The sequence below is a fragment of the Scylla paramamosain genome, chromosome 15 (genome assembly GCF_035594125.1).
Source record: "Scylla paramamosain isolate STU-SP2022 chromosome 15, ASM3559412v1, whole genome shotgun sequence".
Lineage (NCBI taxonomy): Eukaryota > Metazoa > Arthropoda > Malacostraca > Decapoda > Portunidae > Scylla > Scylla paramamosain.
In genome coordinates this window covers 12546012-12562638 of record NC_087165.1, presented here as the reverse complement: position 1 = coordinate 12562638, position 16627 = coordinate 12546012, and the positions used below count along the sequence as shown (strand labels likewise).

The window sequence follows — 16627 nt, the reverse complement described above, 5'->3', positions numbered from 1 at the left end:
TCAACTTGCAACATCTCTTTTGTCGGCACGCTGCACAAGACACTGGTTTTATTATATATTTCTTTTCCTCTAATTCTCCTTACAACAGTGTTCTCTTTTAGACACAGAAGAAGTGTTCTTTAATGATTCAAGTCTTTATTGATTCAAAGGTGTCTAGTTTGTTTTGTCTATTTATTTCTCTGTAGACGCGGGCCCGCCAGCAACAGCCGCTCTCGGTGGTGTATTTACATAATGAAACAAGTTTGTGCACATTAACCTGCTATCAGATTCATGCGATGCCAAGTTTAACAACACTGTGCGATTGAACTTGTGGAGCAAACGTGTCCTTTACGATGAGATTCTGGGGCAGAGGTGCTACGTGAACCGTGAGTGTCGCTTCAAGTGTGTCTGCGAATGTGTGTGTGTGTGTGTGTGTGTGTGTGTGTGTGTGTGTGTGTGTGTGTGTGTGTGTGTGTTTACGCTTCCATGCCTTACACACCCAGCGGAAGTATTCGTCAAGAGAAACAAACAGATACGAACTCCGTATAATAACAAGGAATATATTACAAGAACAATTATTCTAAGCCATACCACGTAAATGAACCGAGATTACGCTGAATAAACAATTATAATGATAAATAACTCTTACCTTTGGATCCGTGGCCTTAATACACTCCTGGTAGCGATGGGCGGAGAACGGAAAAAATATAAAGGTGGAGGAGCGGTGGTGGGCCTAGGAGTGCCCTGTGAGCTGCTGGCTGGTGGGTTGCCTGGTCGTCCCTTTGTGTCCCAGACAGGCCATTCCTCACGGCCAGGAAACGTACAAGACCTTTCAGACAAGAATAATTACAGCACGTAATATATCCTTGCTTGGCTTTATGCGACACATGGAGTCACTTAGATGGCTTTCTTGACAGTTAAATGTATCAATCAATATCATGAGAACTCCCACACAAAACGAGAACACTATGATGGAGAATATCTTCCATCTAAAGGGGAGCGTAAAAACAAGGTAGAAAATAATACATGTTATTTAGAGCATCTGGCACCTCACACGCACTCCATCACACGAGGGGAACGTCTCCTCGACCTTCCTGGAGCAGCTGGGGAGGGGGGAAACGCTGGAAGAAGCAGGACAATGTCTGTATGTGTGTATGTGTGTCTACACGGGTGATAGGAGTCCAGGAAGAAAGGGGGTTAGGGACAGAGGCGGAGGAAGGGGCCAGGGAGTGTAATGGCAGGTCAGTTATGTTGACAAAGTTGTATCGATGTGTTATCAAGGATGGCCTGTGTCAGCTGCACGTTTACGGCGTTGCCGCAACGTCTCATCCACTCCCAGTGAGGAGACTCGATGTAGTTCTTAAAGAGGTGCAATGATGCGTTGGTTGTAAACAAACTTATTTTATTTATCTGATGGTTGTTTTGTGTCTTTCCTTACCAGTTAGCCAGTGCCCCCATTACCCTAATCAATATTACCCATATCATTCTCTGTCTTCATGTTTATGTTGGTATTTTTTTATTTATTGATTAACTGGTTGGCAAAAAAAAAAATGTTGCTCATCATTTCATGCGTTTCACATAGGTTACCAGAAAAGACCTCGATACTTGAAGAATAAATTGCGCTTTTAAGTATTCATATTACTTACACATGTCCTATAAGTCAGACGGCAAGACTCAATGAAACAGTCAGTAGAATTGTATATGGCAGCCAAACAAGTTGACTTAACATTGAAATATAACAATACGCTATTATAATTTCTTTTAATTTTTTTTTTTTACACATCCACCAGAACTGCCATGTCATGCAAATACATACGTGTATATAGATAAGCATTTTGATTGACCTATATGAAAATATATAACTATAAATAAAGATTTTGAGTTCAATATTGTTTCTGCAGACGTCAAAATTCATGCTTACTTCCAAGAAAAAATAGAAACTGAATTCAACATTATAGTAAACATCTAAATTTATTTAATTGACTTAAAAAAAAACAGTGACTTCCAGTTCCTTTTTCCCTCTGTCTGTCCTGCTGTCACTTTTCCCCTTGTCTTTCACAATCACGTTCTGTTTGTCGCTCTCGCTTAGTACGCCATGGGATATTCTCTCTCTCTCTCTCTCTCTCTCTCTCTCTCTCTCTCTCTCTCTCTCTCTCTCTCTCTCTCTCTCTCTCTCTCTCTCTCATCACAGAGTACACCTACAGCCCCACAAAATTCCCGAGGGCCTCGTCACGAGTGTTTCTAATCAACATCAACCGGAGTCAAAATATTCCGCGGTAAAACGTTACTGTTCGCTTATCTTATGTTCACTGTCTCCCAATTTAGATGAACATATTGCCAATTTTCATTCATCATTGTATCGCTTTCCTCTTGCTTCCCCCTCTTGATTACTTGAAACATTCCTCCTCACCTTCGTCTCCTAGTCCCTTAATAGTGACGCAAACTCCATCCGCGTTCTCTTCCTGCCTGATTGTCTACCCACACCCCTCCTTCGTCCTCCATTTATACTCAAATTCAGCCAATTGCATCACATTGCTGCCTCCCTTCCTCTCTCTCTCTCTCTCTCTCTCTCTCTCTCTCTCTCTCTCTCTCTCTCTCTCTCTCTCTCTCTCTCTCTCTCTCTCTCTCTCTCTCGTGATCTTCGTTTCTCTCCCTCTTTGTCTACCTGTTGGTATGAGTCTTTGTCTCAACGCTACCTCTTTTCTTCCTCTTTTTTTTCTTTTTTTCCTCTCTTTGAAATTCTCTTCCTTTTCTCCTCATGATGGTTTCACAGGGGGAGGCAATAGGCATCTGTCGAAACGATAATTACTCCCAGTGAGGTCTAAAACACTGGATTAGGGGGGTACTGTGAACCTATCATTAAACCCAGCTGTGACCTCACTGAACGTTTCCCTTTGTGTCTCACAACACAAGGGGACAGTCTATCTCTCTTCACACAAAACTACAAGCACCTAATTACACACACACCCTTCTCTCAAAATTCAAAATTATCATGGAGACTCCTAACACCAGCTTCGGAGTCCCCAACTGGGGAGGAAACCATAAATGTTCCCAGGCCGGACTGCTCTTCTGGTATCGACCCTAAGTGTCTTGACACCCCCCTCAACTTTTTCTTCATTAACTTCTGCAACATTCGCGGTCTTAGACCAACATTCTTGACCTTTTCCTAACCTCTAATCTTGCTTATGCTGTTACCCTATCTTCTCCATTGCGCTCCGATCACAATCTCATATCTGTATCTTGTCTTATCATGCCAATTCCTCCTCAGGATCACCCAAATCGGAGGTGCCTCTGGCGTTTTGCTTCTGTTAGTTGGGGGACCTGAGGGAGTATTTTGCTGATTTTCCTTGGAATGACTACTGCTTCCATATCAGAGACCCGTCACTGTGTGCCGAGCGCATAGCAGAGGTGATTGCGTCTGGCATGGAGACGTACATTTCTATTATTCTCCGAAACTGCGCTTCTGTGCTTGCACCTTGCCTAGTCAAACTCTTTCAACTGTCAACATCTACCTTTCCTTTTTGTTGGAAGTTTGCTTACATTCAGCTTGTTCCTAAACAGGGTGACCGTTCTAATCCCTCAAACTACAGTTCAATTGCTTTAATTTCCTGCCTATCTAAAGTTTTGAATCTATCCTCAACAGGAAGATACTTAAACATCTATCACTTCACAACCTTCTATCTGATCGCCAGTATGGGTTTCAACAAGGCTGCTCTACTGGTGATCTGGCTTTCTTTACTGAGTGTTGGTCATCCTTGTTCAGAGATTTTGGTGAAACTTTTGCTGTTGCCATAGTTATATCAGAAGCTTTTGAGTCTGGGACAAAACTGTGATTTGCAAACTACCATGCTACGACTTCTATTTTTCTCTCTGTAACTTCATCTCAAGCTTCTTTTCTGACTGTTCTATTGCTGGTGTGTAGATGGTCACTGTTCTTCTCCTAAATATATTACCAGTAGTGTTCCTCATGGTTCTGTCCTGTCACCCACTCTCTTATTATTCATCAATGAACTTCTAAACCAAACATCTTGCCCTATGCACTCCTACGCTGATGATACCACCCTACACCTTTCCACGTCTTTTCGTAGACGTCCAACCCTTCAGGAGATAAACAGTTCACGCAGGGAAGCCACAGAACGCCTGATTTCTGATCTCTCTAAAATTTCTGATTGGGGCAGAGCAAACTTAGTATTGTCAATACCTCAAAAACTCAATTCCTCCATCTATCAACTCGACACAACCTTCCAGACAATATCCCCTCCTTTTCAATGACACACAACTGTCCCTCTCTCCTACAGTGAACATCTGGATCTGTCCTTTACTTATAATCTAAACTGAAAACTTCACATCTTATCACTAGCTAAAGCAACTTCTATGAATTTTGGTGTTCTGAAACGTCTCCGTCAGTTTTCTCACCCTACCAGTTGCTAACTCTGTACAGGGGCCTTATCCGTCTATGTATAGAGTATGCTTCATATGTCTTGGGTGGGGGGGTTCCACTCATACCGTTCTTTTAGACAGGGTAGAATGAAAAGCTTCTTGTCTCATCAATTCTAACTGACTGTCTTCATTCTCTTTCTCATCGCCGCAATGTTGCATCTCTAGCAATATTCTACCACTATTTTCATGCTGACTGCTCTTCTGATCTTGCTAAATGCATACCTCCCATCCTCCCGCGGCCTCGGTGAACAAGACTTTCTTCTTTCTCTCACCCCTATTCTGTCCACCTTTCTAATGCAAGAGTTAACCAGTATTCTCAATCATTCATCCATTTCTCTAGTAAACTCTGGAACTCTCTGCCTGCTTCTGTATTTCCACCTTCCTATGACATGAACTCCTTCAAGAGAGAGGTTTCAACATACTTATCCTTCAATTTTTTATTACCGCTTCGGGCCGTACTCGGGGACCGGCATCTCAGTGGGCCTTTTATTTATTTTTTTTATTGTACTTTTGTTGCTCTTGGCCGGTGCCCCTCCTAATAAATAAAATAAATAAATAAATAAATAAAACATACTATACCACATCCTCCCTTTCCTCCTCGTTTTCATTGTTTTAAGTTGCTTCCTTTCTTAATTACCTGGCACCTAGCATTTTTTAACTTTCCACAACTGGAAAGTAACTGTACTGATTATAAGACTGACAGTAACGGTTAATTCGGTTCCTGTCCGAAGGCGTCTAGTAAGCAATTAAAACAAGATGAAAATATGAGCTTTAGATTTCCTGAAAGGAAAAACAACTTTACATTTTTTTTGCGAACGTCATTCATCATTTATCCTGCACATTTCTCGTTCTGTTCACAAAGGGAGGGGAAAGTTTTATCGCTGTTATTTTTCTCTTCTCACAAGGGGAACTTCCATTACTTATCGCTTCATACATAAACGTAATGTTCTCTTCTGAATAATGTCCTCTGTCCACTACATGACGCGCACCTTTTACTCCAACACTGGTCTTTTTTTCATTTCAAGTAGAGCAAACAGGAGGGAGCTCACTACTAGAACAACACGGGGAAAAATATAATTTTCCATTATGTTCACATAGTTACAGTCGAAAGTCTTAACATGTTGTACTTTTTTCACAGGTCATTTTTTTTCATTTCAATCAGAACAGAGAGGAAGGAGCTCACCGAACAAACTAGAATAACAAATATTCTTTTTGCGTTATGCTTCCACACTCAGTCTCAACAAGCCACACTTTTCACTGCCTTTAGCGTTAGAACTTAATCCTATTTCCTCTGATCTGCTGCCGATATCCAAAGAGGAATCGGGATTGAAGCAAAACAGAAAAGACAGTGGAAGTCAGTGCAGGTGGTTACTAGACTTCAAACGATCTTACGAAGAGATAGAAGAAGATGTATGTTCTAAGATCGAAGAGAAAGAGTACGAATACACTAGTTCACTCGCAGACAGCGTAAAAAAGGAAAGACCATGGATGTACAAGCGTGTTTTGACCCCAAGGAAGAGGAGAAATAACACGTATATACTTGCACGTTCTGGAACCGTGTAAGAAAAAGGAAGAATATGGAAGTACTCGCAAGCTCCGGGCAAAAGAGAGAGAAGGAGAACGCAAAAGAGCATAAAAAAAGTAAAGGAAGCTGCTAGAAACCGTCAGACCTACACGTATTAGTCCCCATGTGAAATATACCTATCTTTTTTCACGTATCATCCTGATGCAAAGTTTTGTCTAATCTTTTAAAGCTCCCTAATGACTCAGCCCAAATAACTTGATTACTGAATATTACATTCGCCTACCACGGTATTGGAGAACATGGGTGTAATCGCAAACTCTGAAAAGATGGAAGAACACGTTTATATTCAGTTATGAAGCCAATGAGAGGTCAGGACTGCAGACGGCACGACGACAACACACGCACGGCACGACTCCCGCAGCTCATTATGCCCAGTAACGTTGATTAATTAGGAGACAGCTGCTTCGTTTTAATTCCACACTCTCGATGCCTTTGATGTCAGTCCTCTCTCTCTCTCTCTCTCTCTCTCTCTCTCTCTCTCTCTCTCTCTCTCTCTCTCTCTCTCTCTCTCTCTCTCTCTCTCTCGTTTATTCAGAGTTGCCAATTATCTCACCAAGCCTTAATTTCAGCTTAATGTTTTAAGATACCGCGTCCAAAGAGATGACCCTCGCCATTATCCCCCTTCCACTTATTCCCCCACTATTCCTGGCAGATGAAAAATGGGGTGACTCGCCTGGGTGCAACTGAGTAATTGACAAGTGCTAAATATGGGGCATATTAGACCTGACAGGTGCACAGAGGACGGGAAGTGTGATAATAGAAACCAATACACCAGAAGAAGTAAACTTTGAGATAATCTTTGTTTTAACTCCGGGTGCAAGTAGTGTGTAGTGATGTTTTCATACTGATTATATATATATATATATATATATATATATATATATATATATATATATATATATATATATATATATATATATATATATATATATATATATATATATATATTTGTGTGTGTGTGTGTGTGTGTGTGTGTGTGTGTGTGTGTGTGTGTGTGTGTGTGTGTGTGTGTGTGTGTGTCTAGTCTAATAATGATAATACCATGATCCCACGCCTGTTGCACGGGATGTTGTTGTTGTTGCTGTTCTTGTTGTTGGTGTTGTTGATGAAGGTGGTAGTGGTGGTGGTGGTGATGTAGGTGTTTGGCGCTAATTATGTGTTTGTTTTCAGATTATTTTTATTGTTATTATTATTATTATTATTATTATTATTATTATTATTATTATTATCATTATTGTTGTTATTATTGTTATTGTTATTGCTATTGTTGTTGTTGTTTTTGTCGTCAATATTAATATTTTGTCATTATTATTACTATTCTGACTAATATTCATAATATTAGAAGTTTGCAAAAAAAAAAAAAAAAAAAAAAAATATATATATATATATATATATATATATATATATATATATATATATATATATATATATATATATATATATATATATATATATATATATATATATATACAGTATACATATTTGTATTATTGTTCTCTCAGCCATTACTTCCATCATGATTAATTTCATTGTTCTCAGCTTTCACTCAATTAGATTTAGCATTCAATCATAGGAATGAAAATTAAAGACGCTATTTGTTTCGATTTATTTACGCACCAACAAAAAAAAAAAATTGTGCAAACGCAATAAATGGTTCATGACATCAGGGGCAACAAAAAGTGCTAGTGCTTTAAAAAATACAGCTTATTTTCCTTCTTTTCTTTTTCATAGGTAACCTCGAGAGAGCGTATTCAGTGAGCAAATTCAATATCGTTTTCGTAAGCATCAGGCAAATTCATACATCTCATATCGTATGCCATCATTATGATAATACAGCCAAAGTTAACATTCCATATTTTCCATATACAGTAGTGCCTTGCATCATCCGAGAGTTACCAATATGATAATAAATCACAAAATTTGGACAATTTATACTTTTTTCTCTCCTCATTTATTTCCCAGTATCACACCTGAAAATGATAACAGACATTTGAAGAAATCAGCGATAAAAAAGAGATTCATTGATTTACTAAACTTCGTCAATCCAATTTAACGACATAAAATCATATTCTTAATATAAACAACTTGTCGAGGCCGCTCCATCCCATGCTAATATCTCGCCTCCAGCCGACAAAGAATTAAAGGCGAGCTAAAAATCTTTCACTTTGTGCAGGCGGTCATCCCTTGCAGCCCCACTCGTTCCCTTCATGTTATATTTTTCCAATATTTACACTGCAGCTGCCTCAGGTCTCGGCTAAACTTTAAAACGACGTAATGGTAATACGCCCAAGATAAAGGAAAGTCTCCACGCCGCTGAACTGGTCTTGTGAATGGCTGAGTACGTAAGCAAGTGTTCCATAATCAAAAACTTACGAGGGAGTGCACCTCCGACGCGAGCAGATAAAAGTTACAAATTTTTTTTTTTCTGGAACGCAACTTTAATCAAACTAGAATAATAAAGCACACAGACACAGAGGTGGAGTCTGCACCGACACTAAAATTTACAGAAGTAAAAGTCGTTGTATTGTGAGGTCTAATATTCATCCGTAGAAATATTATGTGCCGAAATATGTCTAGACTATATACCGAAATATGTGTTTAGGCTGGTGACTGGTATATTAACCCTCCTGTCTCATATGAATTTCTAGTGTCGCAAGATACTCGAAGGACACATTCTGCTGTTATGCGCCGTCTGGATGTAACGTAATAGCCAGTGGCTCTCAGATAACGTTGCCATGGTAATGCTGATGCGCCGTGAACCAGGCAGGCAGTGAGTCAATGGTGTGCTGCAGCGGGGGTGCCTAAAGTGTGTGCTTATGTGTCGTAGAGTGAAGCTTCCTACTGTTGCCTACATTCATGTGCAAACTATGCAGACCTAAACGAACAAAGGTTCAATATAATAGTAGTAATAATAATAACAACAACAACAACAACAACAACAACAACAACAACAACAACAACAACAATAATAATAATAATAATAATAATAATAATAATAATAATAATAATAATTAATAACTATTATTATTATTATTATTATTATTATTATTATTATTATTATTATTATTATTATTATTATCATTATTATTATAAATCATAATTAATTACACTTCATTTTTGCTACGTTAATTAGCAGTAGCTTATAAAGAAGTAAACAATGGGGAGGGGCCATGAATACCAAGCCGTCACGCCAGGAAACAACAGAAAGGGGAAAGACGCAATGAACCTGGTTCCTCTTTTCTATAAAGGGAAGTTCATTCTAACTCTTAAAAGTTTTTGTCGAGCGTTATTTGTTTAATATATTAACTGCACATCACCATTATAGTGAGTCGCCCCATTGCAGCTGGCCCACAAGAACACCACTGTCTTCTACGAAGTCTAATCCTGCTCTGATAGTCACTCTCGGAAGGGAAGAATTCTTCGTAGATGTGTTGTTCTGGTACGCGTCACATTATTTTTACTTGTCTTTATTCTTCCTTTTTTAAACTCATGATTTCTACAACAACAATAAAATCAGCAACAGCAGCAGCAGCAGTAGCAAAAAAACATCAACGACAACGACAAGAACATTTATAGCAATAATAATAATAATAATGATAATAATAGTAATAATAATAAAAATAATAATGATAATAATAATAATAATAACCATCATCATCATCATCATTATAATAACAACAACAACAATAATAATAATAATAATAATAATAATAATAATAATAATAATAATAATAATAATAATAATAATAAAAATAATAATAATATTAATAATAATGCCTGACGATTCCATGAAACTGCACCATAAGGGAAACGACGAATAACCACATTAATGCTTAGATAATAAACATAGAAATTATCTTCGCGTTTAGTCTTTCAAATGACAATAATTTTGTGCGCATACATTTCCAAGCTTTGCCGCAATAATACTGGCTTAATTGCTTTGCAGAGGAGGATTTCCGAGCTCCGACTCTTTATTCCATAGGATATTAGGATAAAAACAATCATGCTTTTATTCTGTTAGAATATCTAGACTACCTATATGCAAAGGGTCACTCCCCACCACCTCCCTCCTCGGCCTTGCTTGCATCTACTGCCAAAACAAGATTAGTCCTCCAATAGCGTAATTACTCTCAATGCATGATAATGACACGCTACGGGATTAATGCTGTCTTTGCAAATTAGGAAGATGAAGGAGAACATAATCCCGAATGTAAATATAGATGACCTGGAAGAAAGTATTAATTAAAGAGGAAAGAGGAAAGGGAAAGAGGAAAAGGTGCAGCGGTGTCTTAATCATTCATGATTTTAAAGAAATTATATTACAACGCAGATATGAAAGGGGTATGGACTGTTTAGATATTGTATAGGTGAGATAGCAAATTGTGAAATTTACTGGAAAGTTTTGGTGTGAATAATACGGGAAGAAGAGATAAACAAAAGAAAACCAATTTAAACCTAACTTTGTCTTATAAGGCCATGCGGTAGTGTAGCCAAACAAAGTTATTTTATAGCAGCATAGATGATCAGATGTTACCCTTGCAATGAGGAATAATAAACAGGGGAAGCTAATTTACCTGACACTGAAGCATAACTTTGTCTTATAAGGCGACGCGGCAGTGTAGCCCAGCAAAGTCCTTTTATACCAACGAAGGTGATCAAACGTTGCCCCTGGAATGAGGAACTTCTGGCAAACAGAACTACGTAGACCTCATCGACAAACCTGACGAACTTCCTGAGCTCATTAGACAGTTTGCTGACGAGGGATAAACGAGCAAACCTGATTACGAGGAGGTTTCGCAAGTGCGTTCGATCGTTTGCGTCTCGTAAGAAACTCCTGCCGACTATTATGCTGCTGCAGAAAAAAAGAATGAATGAGCTGAGTTTCGTGGACCCTTGGACCCACAACTAGCGGGGGAGAAAATTAATTGCATCACCTGCTATCTTTTTTTCCTAATTGAGAAGCGCATTGTGATGTTTTCTACAATAAAAAGTGCCTGGTACGAAAATGAGTTGAGTGTGAGAGGAATACATTTGAAGGTGCGTAAGCTGTGTAATGCTGGATAAGTGAAAGGATGAGAGGAGAGAGAGAGAGAGAGAGAGAGAGAGAGAGAGAGAGAGAGAGAGAGAGAGAGAGAGAGAGAGAGAGAGAGAGAGCTCTTGCGTGGGGACCTAACACTGCCGTTCTTTCATCATTTCTCCAGCAGGATATTCGGTCCCCTCCCCGCCAGGCCTCAGCCGACTCATCCCGCCCTTCGAACCCCCGCTGGTTCTTATGTCCACCACGTGAGCGATGACGGTGCAGGAAATTGCTTCTGTCAATGATGCGGACCAATACAGGCAATGAACCACGAGGAACGGAGATGTTATTTCTTTATAGAAAAAAGACTCGCGTAAGCTGCGTTGTGTTTAGATTCCTTAAAGATGCAGTTCATTTAACACTACAGGTTTAATATATATCAGTGAATTTGGTAGATGTCGGCGTTTGACCCAGAAATGTTGCATTAAATATAACGAAGTACTAAGAATAAACAACAAATGCTATACAATTTTCTGTTTTCATCAAAATTAAAATAATTTCCTCACTCAGACAATTTGACTTATCATCCTCAATTAATTTTACTTCCACCGTATTCCGGCAAAGTCCTTAATTAAGGAACTCAGGAACAACCCACGTGTGGTTGCCGCTTGTGACAGACGGACACCGCTGTGTTCCTCATAAAAAACCATCCATACATGCATGCATACATACATACATACATCCATACATACATATATACCGTTTGTAGTCTATTCAGTATCACGCCATCATACATAATAACACATGACGATACTGATGACAATGATGATTATACCAACGACGACACTGGAGATACTGACTATAATGACGATAATGATGATGATGATGACTGAGTTGTCATCATGCAGGATAACAGAGACTGCCACGTGAAGGCATGACGACTTCTTGCAGCTTCCCTTATATGTTACATTCCTTTAATACATGTAAATGAACGGGACTGGGTAAAGTGAGATGAAGCTAAGACGTACAACAACTGATTTAAAACTAACGATACAGCGTTGTTCATTGGAGGACATAGTATTTACCACGATTTCCTCCCTAGTAAATCATAGCAGCTAATAAAAACCTACATTTTGTGATGAAAATTAAACTGATTATAATATCAATCTATTCAGTGTATTAAAGCATACCCATGATTATGTCCATACGACTGATATCATTCTAATTGAGACGACTAATTATAACAGTTGTGTGTCTGTGGGTGTGTGTAGGGGGGGAGGAATACGTGTGTGTGTGTGTGTGTGTGTGTGTGTGTGTGTGTGTGTGTGTGTGTGAGAGAGAGAGAGAGAGAGAGAGAGAGAGAGAGAGAGAGAGAGAGAGAGAGAGAGAGAGAGAGAGAGAGAGAGAGAGAGAGAGAGAGAGGTAGTACAGAGCGCTTAATTTTTCTCTTCTTTTAAAGCTCTCCATTTTATTTTTCCTGTTTCTCCCCCTTCTTTTTTTCTTATTCCTGTTCCTGTTCTTCCTCCTCCTCGTCCTCCTCCTCCTCCTCTTCCTCCTCCTCCTTTTTTCTTCCTACCTACTCCTCCTCTTTTCCTCCTCCTCCTCCTCCTCCTCCTCCTCCTCCTCCTCCTCCTCCTCCTCCTTCTCCTCCTATTGCTGCTATTCTTCCTCTTCCTTCTTCATTAATTTCGTCTCCATCCTCCTTCTCTTCCTCTTCCTCTACTCTCTCTCTCTCTCTCTCTCTCTCTCTCTCTCTCTCTCTCTCTCTCTCTCTCTCTCTCTCTCTCTCTCTCTTTCACACACAGTTACCTTGACGGTCGTTTTCCCGAACTCTTCCTGCGCCGTCAGATTAATGCCGCTCCGTGCAATGCAAGTTAGTCCGCAGGCTTAATTTGATATAGAGGGCACGGGATTGCAAACTAATTTCCTTGTTTGGTTCTTTTCATTATTTATTTATTCTTAGATCTATTTATCTGCCATTAATTTTCCAGATCTCAGGTTTTCGTGTGAATGAATAGCGACTCTAGGATATATTGCATGCATACACACACACACACACACACACACACACACACACACACACACACACACACACACACACACACATATATATATACGAGTATATATATAGAGAGAGAGAGAGAGAGAGAGAGAGAGAGAGAGAGAGAGAGAGAGAGAGAGAGAGAGAGAGAGAGAGAGAGAGAGAGAGAGAGAGAGAGAGAGAGAGAGAGAGAGAGAGAGAGAGAGAGAGAGAGAGAGAGAGAGAGAGAGAGAGAGAGAATTTCCCTGGAATTATAAAAGAGAAAAGCGAGTTAGATATATACTGCATTAAGCAAATATTTCATAATTGTCCCAGTAGGAGAATGAAGAGACAGTTACGAAATTTACTAATAGTGACGTCGAGTTTCTTCGCAAGATGATTTTTTCATCAATCCCAAAGTAAACAAAACGGAATTACTCTATAAGATGCCGCTTTATTTTCCGGAGCACGACGGCAGATGTCTTCCTCTTATTGACTTCACACGCGCTGAATTATTTTGAGCTTTTTTCTTGTTCTAAAGATGCATTCATGAAATCACTACAGTATTTCTTGTGCAATCGTCCTCCTGTAATGCACTGTTCAATGTGAAAGGTACTGTTTTCCAAAATGATAATCCTCCCCTGCTAGGGCCACTGGCAATCATTACGAGAAGGAAACGTGGTCAGCACACAAATCAGTAACTTCCTGCATCCCCATCACGTGCTATAACTCAGCTCCCTCATCCATACGAAGCCGTCAGCAGCCACGACAACTTAGGTGACCCAGATAGTGAACCTCGGATGGTGGAGGCTCGAGAATCAATCTCACTATGTATTCACGTGGACGACCTTCATGATTATATCGAGCTGGATATGACGTATATGTGTGTGTGTGTGTGTGTGTGTGTGTGTATATATATATATATATATATATATATATATATATATATATATATATATATATATATATATATATATATATATATATATATATATATATATATATAAACCTTCCTCGCAGTAGAGCGTAGACGTCACTATCATGAGAAAAGTGAGTAAACAGAACAAAATAAAGATTACCTTTTTTTAGAGGGACAGTTACTCTTCATCGTCCTTTCAACAGGTCACTGTGAAAGCCACAGCAGCCGTGAATAAGTAATAGCCTCCACAGGGACAGCACCTGAAACGCCAGAAAATACTAATATATTTGTTTTGTTAAAGTCTCCTACGCAAAAACGAACATCCTAAAAATCATGTAACATTCCTCAACAAAAGCATGAAATAATAAAAAAATATGCAGATTTCCTTCCATCATTCGTGCTGAAAATGCCACACCCGGTGTCACACCTTTTTAATTTGCAAGTTTAAGTTGATATCAAAAACTCGTTGGCCATTTACGCTACGTTAAGGAAAACTTCAGCACTTATGAAAAATTTCGACAACGATCAGTGAGTGATGATGCGCCAGTGACGGGGGCGGTGGCACGACCTGGTCAGGTCAAGGTGCAAGTTGTATACATGCTTCACCGAAATATTAAATATTCATATTAACCTTCGACATGTACGTGTCCTGCTCAACAACATGAAATATTCAAATTATTACACACACACACACACACATATACACACACTAAAACAAGACCAGAATAAGGATTGAACAAGAATAAAGAGATGAACTGCGTCAACAGTAGAACAAGCATGAGAGTCAAGATATTTCACGAGAAATTAAACTCTACCAACCAAAACAAAGAAAAGAATACTGAGGCCCACCACCACCACCACTACTATAACCACCAACCACCACCTTCCCCTAACTCCGCCTTCAGAGCAGCACGGAGCGTCTACAGAGAAGTCAGGATACTATTGTAAGCTGCACTTTCATCAATCCTCGTCTGCCTTTCTTACATGTCTCCCTCACACCGACTTCTCGAAAAAAAAAAACCTGCAGGAGGATTTTTCCAATGTGGACACGTAGGATTCCCAAAGAACTCCAGGAACTCCCAAGATTTATGACTCTGCTGCTGCGAGTGTCAGCTTGAATTATATTGGATTCCGATGCTAAAAATTATGGAGATTTCTTGTGCTTCAATAAGAGAGAGAGAGAGAGAGAGAGAGAGAGAGAGAGAGAGAGAGAGAGAGAGAGAGAGAGAGAGAGAGAGAGAGAGAGAGAGAGAGAGAGAGAGAGAGAGAGAGCTGTTGTTCTCTGTCTCATGGGCATTAATATAATCCCTCCTTGATCTCTTCTCTCCCTTCTATTTTGCGTTACTGGCTTCAAGAAGAATAATGAACAGAGACTTTAGATAAATTATATCCGAGTAAATTCCACCCACGAAGATCCTTCCATATAAACTTCATCCAAAATAATTTCCACCCCGATAAATTCCCTCAACCTAACCTAACATATTTTATCATGGGAATTAATGATTTTTGTATATATATATATATATATATATATATATATATATATATATATATATATATATATATATATATATATATATATATATATATATATTTTTATTTTTTTATTTATTTATTTTTTTTTTCGGAAAGGGAAAGGGGAATTAGATAGCCCACGCAATGCCCACATAATTATTATATTAATGCTGGATCACACTAAATATTTCATAAAATATTTCATGCAAAGAACATAAATGTCACTAACCACTGGCGATTATAATGCGGGACTGTCATAACAAAAAAAAAAAATGTATGTAATGAATTTATTCCGAAGCAGAAAAGTTTATAAGAAATGTTACGACATTTCACACTACTTTCATACCCTTTCCTTAACTTAAGGACATGTAGTACCAACATTAATAATCTGTGTTCGGAAATGACTAAACCTTTATTTAAACGATAAAGAAAGAAGGAACCGTTGGCACTCATCCTTGATAAGGTCAAATGTCCCACAAAAAAAACACTATCATTATCATTATTATCATCATTATTATTATTATTGTTATTATTATTATAATAATTATAATAATAATAATAATAATAATAATAATAATAATAATAATAATAATAATTATTATTATTATTATTATTATTATTATTATTATTATTATTATTATTATTATTATTATTATTATAGTATTAGTATTAGTAGTAGAAGTAGTAGTACTGGTGGTGGTAGATATAGTGGTAGTAGTAGTAACAGTAGTAGTAGTAGTAGTAGTAGTAGTAGTAGTAGTAGTAGTAGTAGTAGTAGTAGTAGTAGTAGTAATAGTAGTAGTAGTAGTTGTTGTTGTTGTAGTTGTAGTAATAGTGGAAGTAATGGTAGTTGTAGTAGTAGCAGTAATTGTGGCAATGCATTAAGAGCAGCAGCAGCTTGGGTGTTGGCGGCCATAGATGGAGTAAAAAAAAAGAAAACAGTAATTACAAGCATGGACGAACCTGGACACACGCCCCGAGCCGCTCTACGTATGTTCAGTTGTAAGCAAGATAAATACACGAGTAAACATACCATATGGGAATGCGGGCTCTTTTTTTTTTTATCTCAAAACATTTTCCCGCACAAACAGTATACCGGTTCATCGCATTTGTGTCAGCTGCCCCGTTCCGCTCCCCAGCAAAGCCTGCCGT

The 16627-nt window shown here is 38.6% G+C and overlaps 1 protein-coding gene across 3 annotated transcripts in view; it reads right to left on the bottom strand.

The window, feature by feature from the left end:
* The window catches only part of LOC135107207 (uncharacterized), a 57401-nt gene that overhangs the window by 31578 nt on the left and 9196 nt on the right, over positions 1 to 16627 (bottom strand). For all 3 annotated transcript variants that reach the window (XR_010271652.1, XR_010271653.1, XM_064016878.1), the window contains exons 2-3: positions 14121 to 14220; positions 629 to 808 (exon numbers count right to left, since the gene is read on the bottom strand). Coding sequence is in view for 1 of the 3 variants with exons in the window: in XM_064016878.1 (XP_063872948.1) it covers positions 629 to 808; positions 14121 to 14149 (209 nt within the window). In the remaining 2 variants the exon portion in view is untranslated. The remainder of the gene's footprint in view (positions 1 to 628; positions 809 to 14120; positions 14221 to 16627) is intronic.